The 15,923-nt window shown below is 41.1% G+C and overlaps 1 protein-coding gene across 4 annotated transcripts in view; it reads right to left on the reverse strand.

The window, feature by feature from the left end:
- Nucleotides 1–15,923, reverse strand: part of camta1a (calmodulin binding transcription activator 1a) — a 436,555-nt gene that overhangs the window by 39,558 nt on the left and 381,074 nt on the right. For 3 of the 4 annotated variants that reach the window (XM_053482709.1, XM_053482710.1, XM_053482708.1), the window contains exons 7-9: nucleotides 12,033–12,186; nucleotides 5,553–5,693; nucleotides 2,855–5,103 (exon numbers count right to left, since the gene is read on the reverse strand). In XM_053482709.1, the coding sequence (XP_053338684.1) occupies nucleotides 2,855–5,103; nucleotides 5,553–5,693; nucleotides 12,033–12,186 (2,544 nt within the window). Of the gene's footprint in view, nucleotides 1–2,854; nucleotides 5,162–5,552; nucleotides 5,694–12,032; nucleotides 12,187–15,923 lie in introns of those variants that run through there. The other variant, XR_008356115.1, reaches the window with a different exon arrangement.

Here is a 15,923-nt window from a genome sequence, read left to right on the forward strand (position 1 = left end):
ATAAATACACTATATATATGGGTCATTCTAGAATTGCGGGTACATTTTGCGTCTCCGAGATAAACCTTTTATTATTTTTCAAAAATAAAAAATTTATTGAAAGAGTTTTGAAAAAGTACCCAAATTATATCAAGCTATCACTAAAAATAATGTTTATATGTGTATTTAGAAACATTTTGTCATGAAAATATTACATTAAAGACTCCCTCTATACCTATTTTTGACTGTCTATGCCTCTTGAATCATACATTTATGTAAACAGTTGCATAAAACATCTATTTTCTGTATTATTTGTAATTTAAGTAATTAAAAAATACATTTTGTGTCTGTCCCTACGTTCTGGTCAACTCTGTTAACTCTGTTATAAAAAGGCACAACAATCTTTAAAGCACTGATAAAAAAAACCATGTGACTTGCTCCAAGTGATGTCACTTCCTCTGGCGGGAAAATCTGGTAGGCACTGAGGTATCTCATTATTCCTCTCTCATTAATTTTTACCAAATGTGTAGGATACACCAATAGTAGAACAATTATTTGTCAAATCTGTTATTGTGATATTTCGGTGAATCTCTCATTCACTTTTTTAAAAACAATAATATGATGAAAAAACATACATTTCTGTTTTATACATGCCATGTGGTATCTGGTTTGAGGTTAGCATCTTGAGCTAAAGCACAAAATGTCAACTCTGTTATTGTCAACTCTGTTAGTGGTTGACAGATTTTTCTGTTCATACTTTGATTTTCAGAATAATTTCTAAAGATCTTACAAGTTTAAAATCAGCAAATATTGAAAATATTACATTTGAAGTGTGTTCTATAAAATAAAAAAGTTTAACATAAAAAGAAAATACTATTTTTGTCTTCTTTTTCTATTTAAAATGTACCTGCAATTCTAGAATGACCTATATACACACACACACACACACACACACACACACACACACACACACATACATACAGTGGGGCAAGAAAGTATTTGGTCAGCCACCAATTATCCTAGTTTTCCCACTTAAAAAGATGAGAGAGGCCTGTAATTTCCATCACAGGTCATGGAGACAAAATAATAAAAAATAAAAAAAATCCAGAAAATCACATTGTTGGACTTTTTATGAATGAATTGGTAAATTCCTCGGTAAAATAAGGATTTGGTCACCAACAAACAAGCAAGATTTCTGTCTCTCACTGACCTGTAACTTTTTCTTTAAAAGGCTCCTCTGTCCTCCACTCGTCACCTGTATTAATGGCATCTGTTATCAATATAAAAGACACCTGACCACAACCTCAAACAGTCACACTCCAAACTCCACTATGGCCAAGACCAAAGAGCTGTCAAAGGTACACCAGAAACAAAATTGGAGGGACCACACAGGGGGACCTAGTGAATGACCTGCAGAGAGCTGGGACTAAAGTAACAAAGGCTACCATCAGTAACACACTGCGCACCCAGGGACTCTCATCCTGCAGTGCCAGACGTGTCCCCCTGCTTAAACCAGTACATGTCCAGGCCCGGCTGAAGTTTGCCAGAGAACATTTGGATGATCAAAAAGAGGACTGGGAGAATGTCATATGGTCAAATGAAACCAAAATATAACTTTTTGGTAAAAACTCAATCTGTCGTGTTTGGAGGAGAAAGAATGCTGAGTTCCATCCAAAGAACAGCATTTCTACTGTGAAGCATGGGGGTGGAAAAACCTCCTTCCATCAGCAAGGGCATTGAAGATGAAACGTGGCTACAGTAGGTCTTGCAGCATGACAATAATCCCAAACACATCGTCCGGGCAACGAAGGAGCAGCTTCGTAAGAAGCATTTCAAGGTCCTGGAGTGGCCTAGTCAGTCTCCATATCTCAACCCCATAGAAAATATGGAGGGAGTTGAAAGTCCGTGTTGCCCAGCGACAGCCCCAAAACATCACTGCTCTAGAGGAGATCTGCATGGAGGAATGGGCCAAAGTACCAGCAACAGTGTGTGAAAACCTTGTAAAGACTTACAGAAAACGTTTGACCTCTCTCATTGCCAACAAAGGGTATATAACAAAATATTGAGATGAAATTTTGTTATTGACCAAATACTTATTTTCCACCATAATTTGCTAATAAATTCTTTAAAAATCCTACAATGTGATTTTCTGGATTTTTTTTTCTAATTTTGTCTCTCATAGTTGAGGTATACCTATGATGAACATTACAGGCTTCTCTCATCTTTTTAAGTGGGAGAACTTGCACAATTGGTGGCTGACTAAATACTTTTTTTGCCCCACTGTATGCATGCATGTATGTATATAGATTTAAAACATTTAGACAGCTTTCACACTGCATAGACAATCTATGCAATAGACAAAGTGAGCAGCTCAGTGAATGCTTTCATTGTAAAGCTATATGACCAACTAAATGTTGCCAACATCAGTAAAAAAAAAACAGTTTACACATACAGTTTTATAGACCGTGCAACATAATTATGTAGTATGTTTATAAAATATGTTTTGGCCTTTTTGTATTACACAATTTGCAAATATAATTTTCATCTGTCTTTTCATTCTAATGATCAAATAAAACCAGTGCAGGTTGGTGCTAGTTTCCGCTTTCTCAATAGTACTATTCAAGAATAACAGTTCCACCTAGTGGATGATCTTTCTACTAAACTGGTTGTAGTTGGAACCTGGAATCCTGGCAGGCTAAATTAGTTTAATCTTCAGGAGAACTGTGCAGTGAGAGGTGAGTGATGGTTTTCAGGCTGTTTATAATGAATCTATTATTGAAATATGTAATATTATATGTATTATTATAGAAATACATGCATTTTCAAAAAATATCAGCAAATGTCAATCATCTGTTTCACAGATAAATGAACCCACCTCAGGATAGGACCATTCTGGGGAGTAGTCAGTCACCATAAAGAGCCTCCCTGTGGCCTGCAGCATACTCAGTGTGCCTTGAGCCACTGCTGCTGATACAACATCGGCTACATGCATGTAGGAAAGCGAGCCCGTGTCCCCTGAGGCCCCTGCACCAGCTGTTCCACCACCTAGACCCTGGGGACTACAACAAGGCTGGAGGCAGAGGTCAGATGTGCTATATCCTGTTGCTCTGTTGTTCCCATCCCTCTGGCCCTGCTGCTGGTTTCCTCCTGAGGCTGCCTGCCCATCTGAGCCAGGTGGTGCCACCAGCTGGTGGGCATAGAGTGCCCCACCAGAACCCACAGCAGTGACTCCTCCATCAACTGAAATGAAGTCATTGATGAGGTCAGAAAACTGGTTGCCGAAGGAGATGTCAAAATGATCCAGGCTGATTTCCATGCCGTTGCCCCCAGTGCTGCCAGCTCCGGCTCCACTCAGACTCTGGTGGGTCCCCACTGTATTGTAAAGCCCCTGTACCAGCGCAGCACCCTGTAGAAGAGGCTGCAACTGCTGCTGGCCATTTGTGTTGTCACTGGAATTCCCATTCCTTAGAGCCACAGCTTCATTGCTTACTCCATTCTCAGACCCTTGTTGCAGGTAGCGCTCTGATCCTCCACTCTCTGTGTTCCCCCCCGCACAGGCCTGGAGGTGATCCCCAGGCTTGAGTAAGCCATCTGATCTGGTCTCAACACTACTGGCCTGACTGGAAGCCGTACTCCCAGTCTGATCATGACCGATGACATCCTCATGCTCTGTTCCAAGACTGGAAAAGCTTCCTGGATAGTGTAGTAATTGAAGGGATCCACTCTGCCCTTGGTTCTCTGTAGCTGAGCTTCCATTGCAGTTAGGTCTGTGCTGGTTCTGGTGGCCATGGTGGTGGTGTAGGTGGCCATTGGTACCAGGTGAGTCTGTTTTGACCACCTGTAATCCCATATAGGACCTGTCATGGGAGTTGTGCTCCAGTAAATGGCTCTTCTGGCCTGAATTTTGCCTGCCTTGCTGGTTCTGGGCTGACTGTGGTCTGTCCTGAAGGAAGAAACTGGGTGAGTGACTTTGATGCGCCAGGTGAGTGTTGGTCATCCCCTGGTCATAACCCACTGATGTACTGGAGGAGAAGTCAGGTTTTGCATCAATTGCACTAAAGTCCATTTGCTCCAGTGTGGTGCTGGGACTCAGTCCTCCTCCAGAAGGCAGCAGTGAGCCTGCTGGGGTTAATGTTAATGAGTTCTGTGAGCCTGAACCATTGGATACACTACAACTGACTACTGCCCCTATCTGGTAGCCACTTTCCTTGGCGAGTTGCTGTTCAAAGGAGGTGTCCTCAGTCTTGATGTTCTTGATGATCTCTGAGCTGAAGCTGAAGCTAGAGTTTGACATTGATGGAGAGTGCTGTAGGCCGTTGGTATTGGCCACGGAGGAGGAGGTACCTGAAGAGCCATTCTCTTGCTTCAGTCCGCTGCCCCCATAAGTTTGCCCCTGTTTCGGGTTATTTAAGAAGCAGTCTGGGTCAAAATTCATGGTGGTTTCTGGTAGCTTGATGTTGTTCGAATCCAGGGTGCTTGAAAGGACAAGCTCCTCAGAAACCCCAGCTGCAGCGAGCATCGCAAGTCCATCTGCGGCTCCTGCTGTACCTGCTTCTGTGCCCCCACTGCCTGGAAAGGCAAACTTATGGCTGTCAGAGGTGACAGTGAGCACAAGTCCATGGGAAGTGGCATCAGGACCCATGAGGTGAGCATTAGCACCTCCTGTAGGGGACATGCTGTAGACTGGATCGCCTGGTACCTCTGACATGAAGACACTCTGAGATAGGCTGTTCATTACTGAGGCCACATGACTCATTCCTGTAACAGCAGGGCTGTCGGCCATATCAGGGTCTGAGTTGAGGCCACTACTGATGGACACGGGCGAGCTCTGGGTGGTATCTGGAACTTCCACCTGGTTGGTAGATGAGACCTCAGTGCTATTCTGGTGAAGTAGTACAGGCTTATGCACCTTTCCATTGCGTTTTTCCCGTGATGTGCCCCCTCCTGTGGCCCCTGTGCCGGATTTTCCCCCAGCGTGGCTGTGTTCTGTTTTGCCTTCTGACACATCACTGTTTTGCAGCTCAGAGTGACCACTGCTGTAGGTGCCAGTGCGAGGGTCCACTTTAGGAGAGATGATACGGTGCTTGGCACTGTTACACTTGTGGTGCACACTGCTTCCAGCACCTGACACAGAAACAGAAGAAAACATGGCGAAACCATTTAAAATGGCAACCTTCTCAATATGGCAAAGGAATGTTCGGTCCCTAACATATATTAGAAGGAGACATGGTTTTCTTTAGACATTAAAGATACATTTTTTTTCAAATTTAAAGCTAATGGTTTGTGCCACCTTTTTACTTTTGAACACATATTCAGTTCAAATGCAATGTGAATAAATGCAGAAAAACAAATGTACTTCACTATAACGTTAGATAAAAATGTTTGCGTGTGCATAACTCGACCGTAGATTACCTCTCTAGACATCATTTAAATATATTTCAACAAGAACAATATTTTTTTTCCTAAAGTGACTGAAACCTCAGGACTTCCATGCTACCTGCTTTTCTTACCACTCTTTCTGTCTATACCTCTCTTTCTTTCTCTCCTATTACTGTCTCCTATCTGTTCCTTACCGAGTGTGCCTGTGCAGAGGCAGTTGTGAGTCCGAGGAGGAGGTTTGGTCTGATGACTGTCCAGTATCTGCTGCACCAGCTGCTCCACTGAGAAACCAGAGCTGCTGTTCCCATTGCTGCAAGTCCACTTGATGCCATGAACTGCAGGGGAACAAAGGAGACACATTTGTCTTGCTGTTAAACAGTGCAGATACCAGCTATCAGTCTGTATGTCTAACATACGAACACTCCATCTTTGACCAATACCATCCACCAATCGGATCAAATGGGTTTGGAGTCATTTTTATTTATTGTGGAAACTTTTTTGGAATGTAAAAGAGTTGTCACTAATTCTTCATCTCAGTGTGCCTGGAGCTGCCTATACTGTCACGTGCCTTTGTTTTGATTTGAGACAAGTCTCAGCCACAGTCCTGTCATTGTCTTTTCTTGATTGTGCCCAAGTTAATTCCTTGATTAGTCTCTTTTTACTCATTTCAACCATTTATCCTGTGTAGCATCACAGGGCGGCTGGAGCAGAGAACAAGGCATGGCACACCTGTACTAAATATACTGTACTACAGTCAATTTACAAAAAATAAAAAACATAAAAATGGCAAACAACCTAAAAAAATCATGTCTTTGGACTGTGGGAGGAAACCCACCAAGACAGATTGTACAGTAGGTGAGATCTAAACACCAACTACACGTACTAGAGATACGGGGAAACAGTGATGGCCACCATGCTGTACCACCCCAACACATTTCTACATACAGAGTTGCAAATTCTTGCCATTGTTACAGTTTGTTTCTACTTTTTGGTTGATCCTGTTCTTCTTCCTTGTTTCACTATTTAAATGTACTCGGATGCACTGGTTTTGACCTCTGCCATTTCTGAAGGGAAAACTCTGTTGAGGGTACAAGTGTACAGTGAAGGCCGCCTCCGCATGATGTCATACTTAACATCAATATGAGATTAAAATATTTATTTACACTGAATTTACATCCTCTTTAGGTTGATCTACTCATTACTGAGCGGAAATGCAACAGTAATCTTGCGTAAAATGTGTTTAAGCAAAACCTTCAAAAGAGCCGCTATAAATAAATGTAAAAAAGTTGTGAATCCAGACGTGCCTGCTACAGGTAGATTAGATCCAAGTCAGGGTTATGTAAGGTATGTGTGGGATTGGGAACAGGTGTGTCTGATTAGAAGCTCAGACTCTGTGACTGAATGCATCATGGGACATGGTTTGTAGTATTTTACTTAGCTACAAGTCAGGGGATTATTTTGTTTAAATACCAGCATCTGAGTTAGGATTATGGATATTCTGTTCCCCTGTGATGCCACGTTCCCCACTATATATGTGAGAACATTAAACATTCAATGTCAAACCATATAAGAGAAAATATTTCAGGTATAACCCCTTTAGAGATCTCGAACCGTCCAAAGAACGTGGAATCTTTTTTTTTTTTTTTAAGAGTGCAACAGTTAAGCGTGCACTCTGATTAGTCCTGCTGTAGCACTGCTTCCTGTTCTCACACAGAAAAGAGATATTTCTGGAGCAGAGCACATTTAGAATATCAAACATTTTGGCAGCCCCTAATATGAGCTTGGCTTTCTTCCCCTACCTCTCCTAAAGCAGGGTGAAGCCACAGAGGGGCGGAGAGCGCAAGAGGCAGAAAACAACAGAGGCACACGGAAAACAGAAAGATAAAAGCATGCTGCTGTATGGATAAGCACGAAAAGGAAAGCACAGCAGCTGTCACACACACAAGTGGCTGTGCCCCAACGAGCTCGGTGCTTGGCCAGAAAAACCCTGCAACATGCCATAACACATTACACCCACTCTGGCGTAAACTTTCAAACAAATCCGTTGAACTGAGCGAGACTTCAAAAAGGGGCTGCAGGGAGCACTAAGGCAGCTCGAGTCAAAAAACAGCAAGGGTTCAACCACATGCAGGTTTGAAATCTCAGCTAAACAGTAAATCGGGATATGGATGATATTGCAAAGACCATGCAACACTTTCCACAGTCAGGCGTAATCTGTGTTTCTGTCTTTTAAAGGCATCACAACCTCGGCATGTGCACTCCTTTACAGTACATGTCAGTTAAGTTGCTGCTGAATTAGAGAGAGCGACAGTGAAATAGAACAAGAGCATCGCTGTCGTCTCTTAATTAGTCAATGCCAAAGGGTTTAATTAGTACCGACCGAATCACATGACTTGCCATGGCAAACTCCTAAAGAAACTATACATTATGTTTTCTTTAGTCATTTCATGTTGATCCTGAGTATGTACTAGTATATGAATACATTATTCAGAATAAATGAATGACGAGCTTTATAAACAGGTGAATGAAAAGATGTACTAAGCATCAAAGCTTGGCAGAAAGATTCACAGGGCATCTGCTTTATGTTCACATCACGACTGAGATCCTATTGAGAAAGTTTCCATTTTTATATTGCTGAGATCAAGCAGCAAAGTATAAAACTTGTGGCCACTGAAACTAATTATACCACAGTTCTGACCAAGTAATCTGATTGTACGATGTGCATTCCATGAGTGGTGATATAGTGCATAATGGGACTGGGGCGTTTAACTATACAGTATGTATCCCAATCATTATTTACACTAACTGTCAGCATGTAGGTCTGCAGGACTGGGAAGAGGGGAGAGCAGCAACCTTCCAAAAACCCACATTCAAAACCAGTCACAGGATCACTTTCAGCAAGACAACACATCTGATAATGTTATGTCATCTTTAACAACACTTTATCTCCTTAGCAATCAATTACTTCTGCACAGCTAACTAGGTCATAACACAAGGCTAAATCCCAAATTCCTCGCTAACCCCTGACCAGTGGCACTACTCAATGTGGAACAAGTGATTCTATATCCTATTGGGGTCATGTGCCTAAATCTTCTGCCGCTCCTCACTCACTCCGGATCTTTACTATGTAGGTGGCCTTCTCTTCTGCAGATGTGCGGATATGTCTCGGCGTCGGCGTAGCAAAATAGCTCGTTAAATAAACAAATCATAAATGGCATTTGTGCATCTATTGTTTTAAAGCAATATTACACTTGAGGTTGTAAATTACAGCTGTGCTGATATTCAGAAGAACAGCACAACATCACTAAGGAATAGTGCGCAAGTAATGCAGTTGTTTTGGAGGAACCAGAATTCACCCCATGCTGTGGCAGGGTTGCTGTTTTGACCACATGTTTTTTTTTTTCTCTCTTGGGGATAGGGGAGAATTCATGTTTGATTAAAAAGATACATAAACTTCAGTTTTATATCCAAACATAAATCCAGATACATATAGTTAAGTGTCATTTCACTGCATATCGTACTGTGTATAACTGTGTACGTGACAAATAAAATTTGAATTTGAAGTACACCAAAGTATGCCTGAAAAATTTCTAATTAAACTTCTCCTAAAGTATATATGTATATTTTTACATAAATATGAAAAAAAAGAACAGTTGAATGGTGCTTTTTTCCCCCATGCCTTTTCAGCCTACAATGAGAATGTAATTGGAGAACGGTTATGGATAGTTCTGTCTTCGGGGAAACAGGTGCACCTGTGAATGCATTCCAAATTGCAAACTTCCGTACACAATAGTGTTTCACCATCTGTTACTTCATATAGTAGACTACGATTCAGTACAATAGCGTGTGTTCTGGGACCTAGGTCTCACTTGATTGCAGTAGTGGGCAAATCATGGTAATATGTTACTGCATCTCTCAGATGATGAAAAAAAAAATATTTGTTTTGAGTGGCTGCGTCATTATAAGAAGAGTTTTTTTTCAACTGCTAAATAAAATATACTGCACTAAGTATAGATATACTGTGATTCATTCATATGATTCATTCCCTAAGTAAAAGGAAGTTGAGCAGTCACTTTAATCTTCAGGATATACAAATCAAAATGAAAAGTTTGAGCGGGCAGCAAAAGGAGTGTAGCCGTCTCACAGCTCCAGGGGGGTTTACAGGAATTTGGATGGGACATCGGTGTGGATTAATTTATTGCAATCAGTTGATGTGAGACATTGGACAGTGTCTGTTTTGAAAGAGCCTGGCCTTAAATATGACCATACATCTCTCAAGTGTGATAAAGATAATGATCAGAAATAAGCCTTGGTGGTTTTAAACAGTTAACTAAAATGTATAAGCAATAGATAGTAACACATAAATGCGGAAATCAATCAAGACAATTCGATAACTCAGTTTAGGAAACGAATAATCTTAGTATTTCTATGAAATGAATGACCCTGTAATGGTGATGCATGAAATCTCATGATCTCATGTATTGCCCAGTATTAAAAGTAATGAGATATTTTTTGTAGGAATAAAATTACTGATAATGTGAAAGTAAAAAAAATGCAACTTACTTTAATCCTGTTATCTCTCGCAACATAAGCATGTTTCTTCTGAGGACTGGGAAATTCCTCGACAGTCACACTAAGAATTATGGGGACGCTTGGATATTACATTCCTCCCTTATGAATGGAAGCTGTTTTTGTAACATATTGGCCACTCATGGGAACATCCTACGACTGTATGCCTGATGTATAATGTACACATGAATTATGCAAAGATAATACAGTGCACAATTTTTCTGCTGGAAATTATCCAGGAAATGTCAATGTCAAAATGATGCACATCCACAAACTTACCACTAGGTGGTATTGTTGTTCTTCAGCTGTGTTTCTTCTGGTCATTCCGACAACTAGGTACTGTACAGAGATGCTAGCCGTGTCATTGGACACAGCGTGTAGCATGGCTGATATGAGACGTTTCAACCTTCCACCACTGTTTGCACTCTTTAGAAAGTTAATGACTTAATGCATTACTGCAAATTGTTAAATGCAGATCAGACAGCAGGTGTAATAAACAACTTTGTTTATGTCTCTGTCCTTAAGTCAAAGGGGAGCGGTATTTAATTGATCGCCACAGAAGGTGATGGCAACGTGCGCGTACGATTAGGATGCTGTCTGCATTCACACAGCTGCCTCCAAAAGTGCTGACAGCAAAGAGGTGAATTCATATATTCATTACACTGACAGTCCCATCCCAGTTCAAACGATCCATGCAGCTCGACAGGCGCAGAGACGTGTCCTTACAAGATGCCAGGCAGACTCCATCATACACCCGCTGTTCCTGCTCTGCCCTAATTAAAGATGTGTCCCCAGATTCAGGCCATGACCTGGGCCACTTTTTTTTTACTCGCTCTCCACACACCCACATGTACCAGCAAACATCCTATGCATTCTCTATAAGGAGACTCCGGCGGGAAGCATATGTGTGAAGGATTTCTGGTGAGTCAGACACTCTTCCTCCTACACACTCGCATCAATCAATAACACTGCTGCCCTCCTCCACTGAATGCCGGGAAGCCACTGGATGCTCACTGTGTTAGCCAAACAAGACAGGAGGCCCAGACAAGCGGTGCACCCAGACCCGGAAACAGTCGAAGGTCTTGCAGCATTTGCCTGGTGCTGGGCCTTTTTTTTTTTTTTTTATTATATTTTGAAGCTTAGTAATTGTACATCTTTAAAGCTAAGCATTTTCTGGGTTGGAACCTAAACCATCAGCTGCTCATCAAACACTACAGGGGCACCAAGCCCTTAGGATGTATTGCATGTGAGAATATTTAACACAAAGACATGTAAAAGAAAAACCTGAATTGAATGAGACCGCGTCTAATAGGTCTCAAAAGAGATGGGATCAGTTACTAACGATCTTCAATGAGCGGTTTATACATTTTAGAGCCCTCTGCTGCCTGAGGGGCAAATTGCAATCGCAATAAAAATTTTTTTTATCCTTTCCGCATTACTTCTCAACCCGTCATACTCTACATCTCTTGTAGATGTAAGGATCTGTGAATTGATTATTCCCAAATTGAGCGTAGCTCCAGGTTAGGGTCATACTGTATTATTATATAAAGAAGCACCATGGGAGGAGCGGAAAGGCAGAAAGATTTTTTATATGAATGATACCTTTATGTTATACAATCTACATTTTTTTTAAGAATCTCAGGTCGAATTCTGAGCTTATTTTACTGCATTGGTGGAATTTCTGGTATTCTTGCTGTGCCTGTGTCCTTTGGATTTTCAAGTTTTTACCTGGTGGTCCGTACAGGATGTATTCCGACTTAGTGCCCATGTTCCTGGGAATACCCACTACGACCCTGATCACGATAAAGACCTAATTTAAGGATATGAATGAATTATACTGGCAGGGAAAAAGGAAATGCTGTTGGTCTCAGCATCTCAGTTTTAACTGGAATGCGAACCCTAAATCTGTAAATAAAAGCCAGAGATCACACTAGATAGATCCACTAAATGGCAAGTATATGACATACCCCAGTAAAATATGTATACATTTAAAGGTTTATTAACACATATTGAAAGGAGAAACTGTACAGATAACATTTCTCCACTGTCCACTTGGAAACCTCTGTTCGGAAGAAGGTGAAGGACAGGGCCGAGATAATACTCACACATCGGTTTGAGCTGTCCGACAAGCTCCTCCTTGGTCCACTTGGCCCATTCTTTCTTGTCTGTGTTGATAGAGCACAGGATGGGCCCGCATGGTTTCCCACAGTCCTCTATGGCCGGTACGTTTAAGTAGTGCACCAAGACGATGTCTGGATTCTGAGGAAACATCAGAGCAGAAGAGAGGTCAGGGCACCAGGTCAAGTTTAGCACCACGGACCACTGTGGAAAGAGCTGTTAAGTCTCCTAAACATCATCTTGCATCCGCAGGGACACAAGCAAACCCAGAGAAACACCATGAAAGACGCCAAGCAATCCTGACAAATTGACAAATCTTTATTTGTTTGTAGTGGTCCACCCCCGAGCTGTAAAGATCACCTCTGACTTCCTCTAATGAGGTCGTATTCACCTTGACAGAGGGGCGATGCGCTCCACTGCCTTCTCGTATTTAAGGAGGCTTAGTGCAGCTACGCACTGGCAGTGAGTGTTAGCTGGATAAATTTCATCAATTGGCAGCTTATGACTAAGAGATGCATTCTGAAAGCATATCGAGCCCTTTTGAATAACATCAAATCTTTTTTTTTTTTATAATCATAGCTTTGCTCTAAGGGAGTGTAAAGAGTAGCGTTTAAAAAAAAAAGTGTTAGTCTGATTTTATTCAACAGACGCACAACCTTGAAACATTGAAAACACAACTTTATACACAGATTAAAACAAAAGCCTTTCCCAGTCATTGCCCACACACAGTCATACACACACATAGACACACACGCAAATGTAGGCTTGCAAAGCCATGTGATAAAGAAAAATGTGCTGCCAACATAACAGTGTGTGCTGTTGGAAGCTTCATCAGTGTTAAGTGGTGAATAAATCAAGGCGCTGCTAGGCTGGACTGCCTCTCTGCTTGCACCATTAATCTAAGAAGAGGCCACTGACTGGACCATCCTTACTGTACACACATGCATACCAACCGATAGCCCCCTCCCCACACACACACACACAAACACGCACAGAAAGATTAGTGAATACTGTAATACTGCACACATTATGGTGTAAATGTTGCCGCATAATAATCTCAGTGGAAAGAAACAAAGGGAGGCAATGATTCGGCTATAAACACCAGATCCATGGTAACCACACTGCCGTCATCATGCTGTTACTTACTACACATACAATAATCTTCTAGTTCATTCATCACACTAATTATAGAATCTACTTAAATAACCTCAACCTTTTTTTAATCACTCTGCTCTGACAGGATTGGTACCATGAAGCTCGTCTAATCAACTCAAATTTCTTAAGCCCTTCAGAGGTGGACTTCCTGTTGCGTTCCGGCTCATTGTCCTGCTGCCTAACCCAAGTGCACTTGAGCTTGAGGACATAAACTGATTGCCGGACATTCTCCTTCAGGATTTTCCGGTAGAGCGCAGAATTTACGGTTCCATCAATTGTGGCAAATCGTCCAGGCCCTGAAGCAACCCCAGACCATCACGCTACCATCACTACTGTTGGGGGGTAATGGATGGAACAAATATGTGGCAGAACCTTCTGAAGCCGGAGTATGGCTAAAACTAGGGAATTCTCAAGTCAACTGGGAAGTTCTGTAGCCAATTTCATTCATAAGTACATGATCTTCAGGAAGCATTTAGGAAGGCATGGATTAAAGAACTGACACTAGAGTACAGCAGGCGTCTTTCTTAACTCCGAGGCCAGGCAGATCCAGCGTGCTGTCTTTAAAAGAACTTTAAACTGGAAAAAAAATATTTTGGTATAGCAATTATATGGCATAAGATAACTAATCATTCATACTTTTTAAATATATTTAGTCCTGCCACATATTTGTTCCATCCATTAACTAGACCCGCTGATTCTGATAAACACAACTTCAGACAGATAGGCTTGAACTAAGTAGTTCATCACCTGTTCTGCACACAGGGAGAACTAGAATACATACAAAAAGCTGAAATCCGAAAAAAAAAAAAAAAAAATATCACAAAAAAATTGGGTTTGTTAATGATGAATCGAAGGTCGACAAACTGTAATTAATTCCGCAAATTAATCCAGTCGACTACATTATAAAATTTAACAACTTCCAGTCTTCCATTAAGCTAATTTAAAGAATTTGTCATAATTGTAAATTCTACACAAGAGGGGGCAATGTAATTACTGAGCGCACGACACAGCAATCATTTACACCAAACAGAAAAAGAAGCAGTGAGATATGAAGCGGATGTAAATGGAGTCCTGGGTGGGAACATTACACAAAACAAAAGAAGAAGAAGAAAAAAAAATAGTAGCGATGCTTTCAGATCTTGCTCCTTTTTTCAATTATCCACAGCTATAAGATGGTGAGTACAGCTAAGTCTATGCACGTTAACTTGACCTTATACTTTAGCTCTGAGTTACATTGTCATTTTTATTTTAAATCTTCAATCTCTCAATAAAGCCATGCTTGAAGCAGTAGGACCAGCTTGTGATCAGAGATTTTGCTCAGGCAATTCAACATAAATACCACCATGATCAGAAACTAAAGATCAAACAAGTTACTATCTGCATTAACTCCATAATAAGCAGCTTAGAGTAGATGATATACAGCCATACAGTCTGGAGCGGATTTAGGTTTTACCAGCTTTGTTTAACTGTTCAGTAGAGCAGGTGTGTTTCCCATGTGTCCAATGAACACAGTAAAGCTAATACCATTAACCAGGGTTGTGAGTTTCCAGCAAATATGTCAGCCCAACTCCATCTCAGTAACCATAAAAGACCCGTTATTGCAATAAATACATACATACAAAAACAATCAGACATATTTTCTCTTTTTCTAAGGAAACAAGGTTTTTTTTTTTATTTTTTATTTTGCCTCTCCTTTGACGCTGGGGCAGCTTGATTCCTGCCCCAGTGAGCCTAAATTATCACTTGTTGCAGTTTCAATTTTGACCACTAGGTGCAAAATACTCACTCTCTCATCACCCATGCCGCTTTATCCTAATTTCAGGGTCACAGGGAGCCTGAAGCCTATCCCAGGAGACTTAGGGCACAAGGCAGAGTACACCCTGGACAGGGTGCCGATTCATCGCAGGGCACACACACATTCATTCACACACTATGGGCAATTTTGGGAAAACCAATTAGCCTAATTTGCATGTCTGTGGACTGTGAGAAAAAACCCACCAAGCACCGGGAGAACATGCAAACTCTATGAACACAGAGACGGTAATCAAGCCTGGCCAGGAATGCTGGAGGTGGACGCTGGAGGTGCAACACGACAGCGCTAACCACTACACCACCATGCCACCTAGGTGCAGAGCTAATTTAGGTAGTGAGTTGACTATCCAATGATTGCACAACATTAAGAAAGATATGCACATCAAATTTAATAGTTATTAAATACAACTGCTTGTGAACTTTAGCAATTCTGCAACACTGCATGAATTCCACTTTCAAATAAAATGTAAACATGCTTTCCAATCAGATTTAATTTTATGAGATTTTCTGATCAATTAAATAAAAGCATGGCGAGCCAACTACAATCCCCTTGGCCAAACTGAAAAAAAAAATAGAGTTAAGAAGTTAGCCAGGTTAATCTTAATAAAGCCAAAGAAGAGAGCGTAGCTAGGAATATTGATGGCTTTATGGGCGACCATTTTTTTTTTTTTTGTATTTGGTGAAATCTGCCTGATATCCTGGTCGTTAAAAAATAAAACGATAAAGGAATTGTCTTTACTTGACTGTCAATCAAGCTATTTTGCAATTCAGAAAGCTCAGCCTTTTGCACTTACTGTCATGCATTCTAATCCAGGTTTCAGGGGCGTGGCTTGGTAGAGCATACCTTATTAGTTTAGAGTTTAAACTTCTGCCTAAGTTGCTGACTGACTATACCTTTAACCTCTAATTTG

Source organism: Clarias gariepinus, chromosome 22 (assembly GCF_024256425.1).
Source record: "Clarias gariepinus isolate MV-2021 ecotype Netherlands chromosome 22, CGAR_prim_01v2, whole genome shotgun sequence".
In the NCBI taxonomy this organism is placed as follows: Eukaryota; Metazoa; Chordata; class Actinopteri; order Siluriformes; family Clariidae; genus Clarias; species Clarias gariepinus.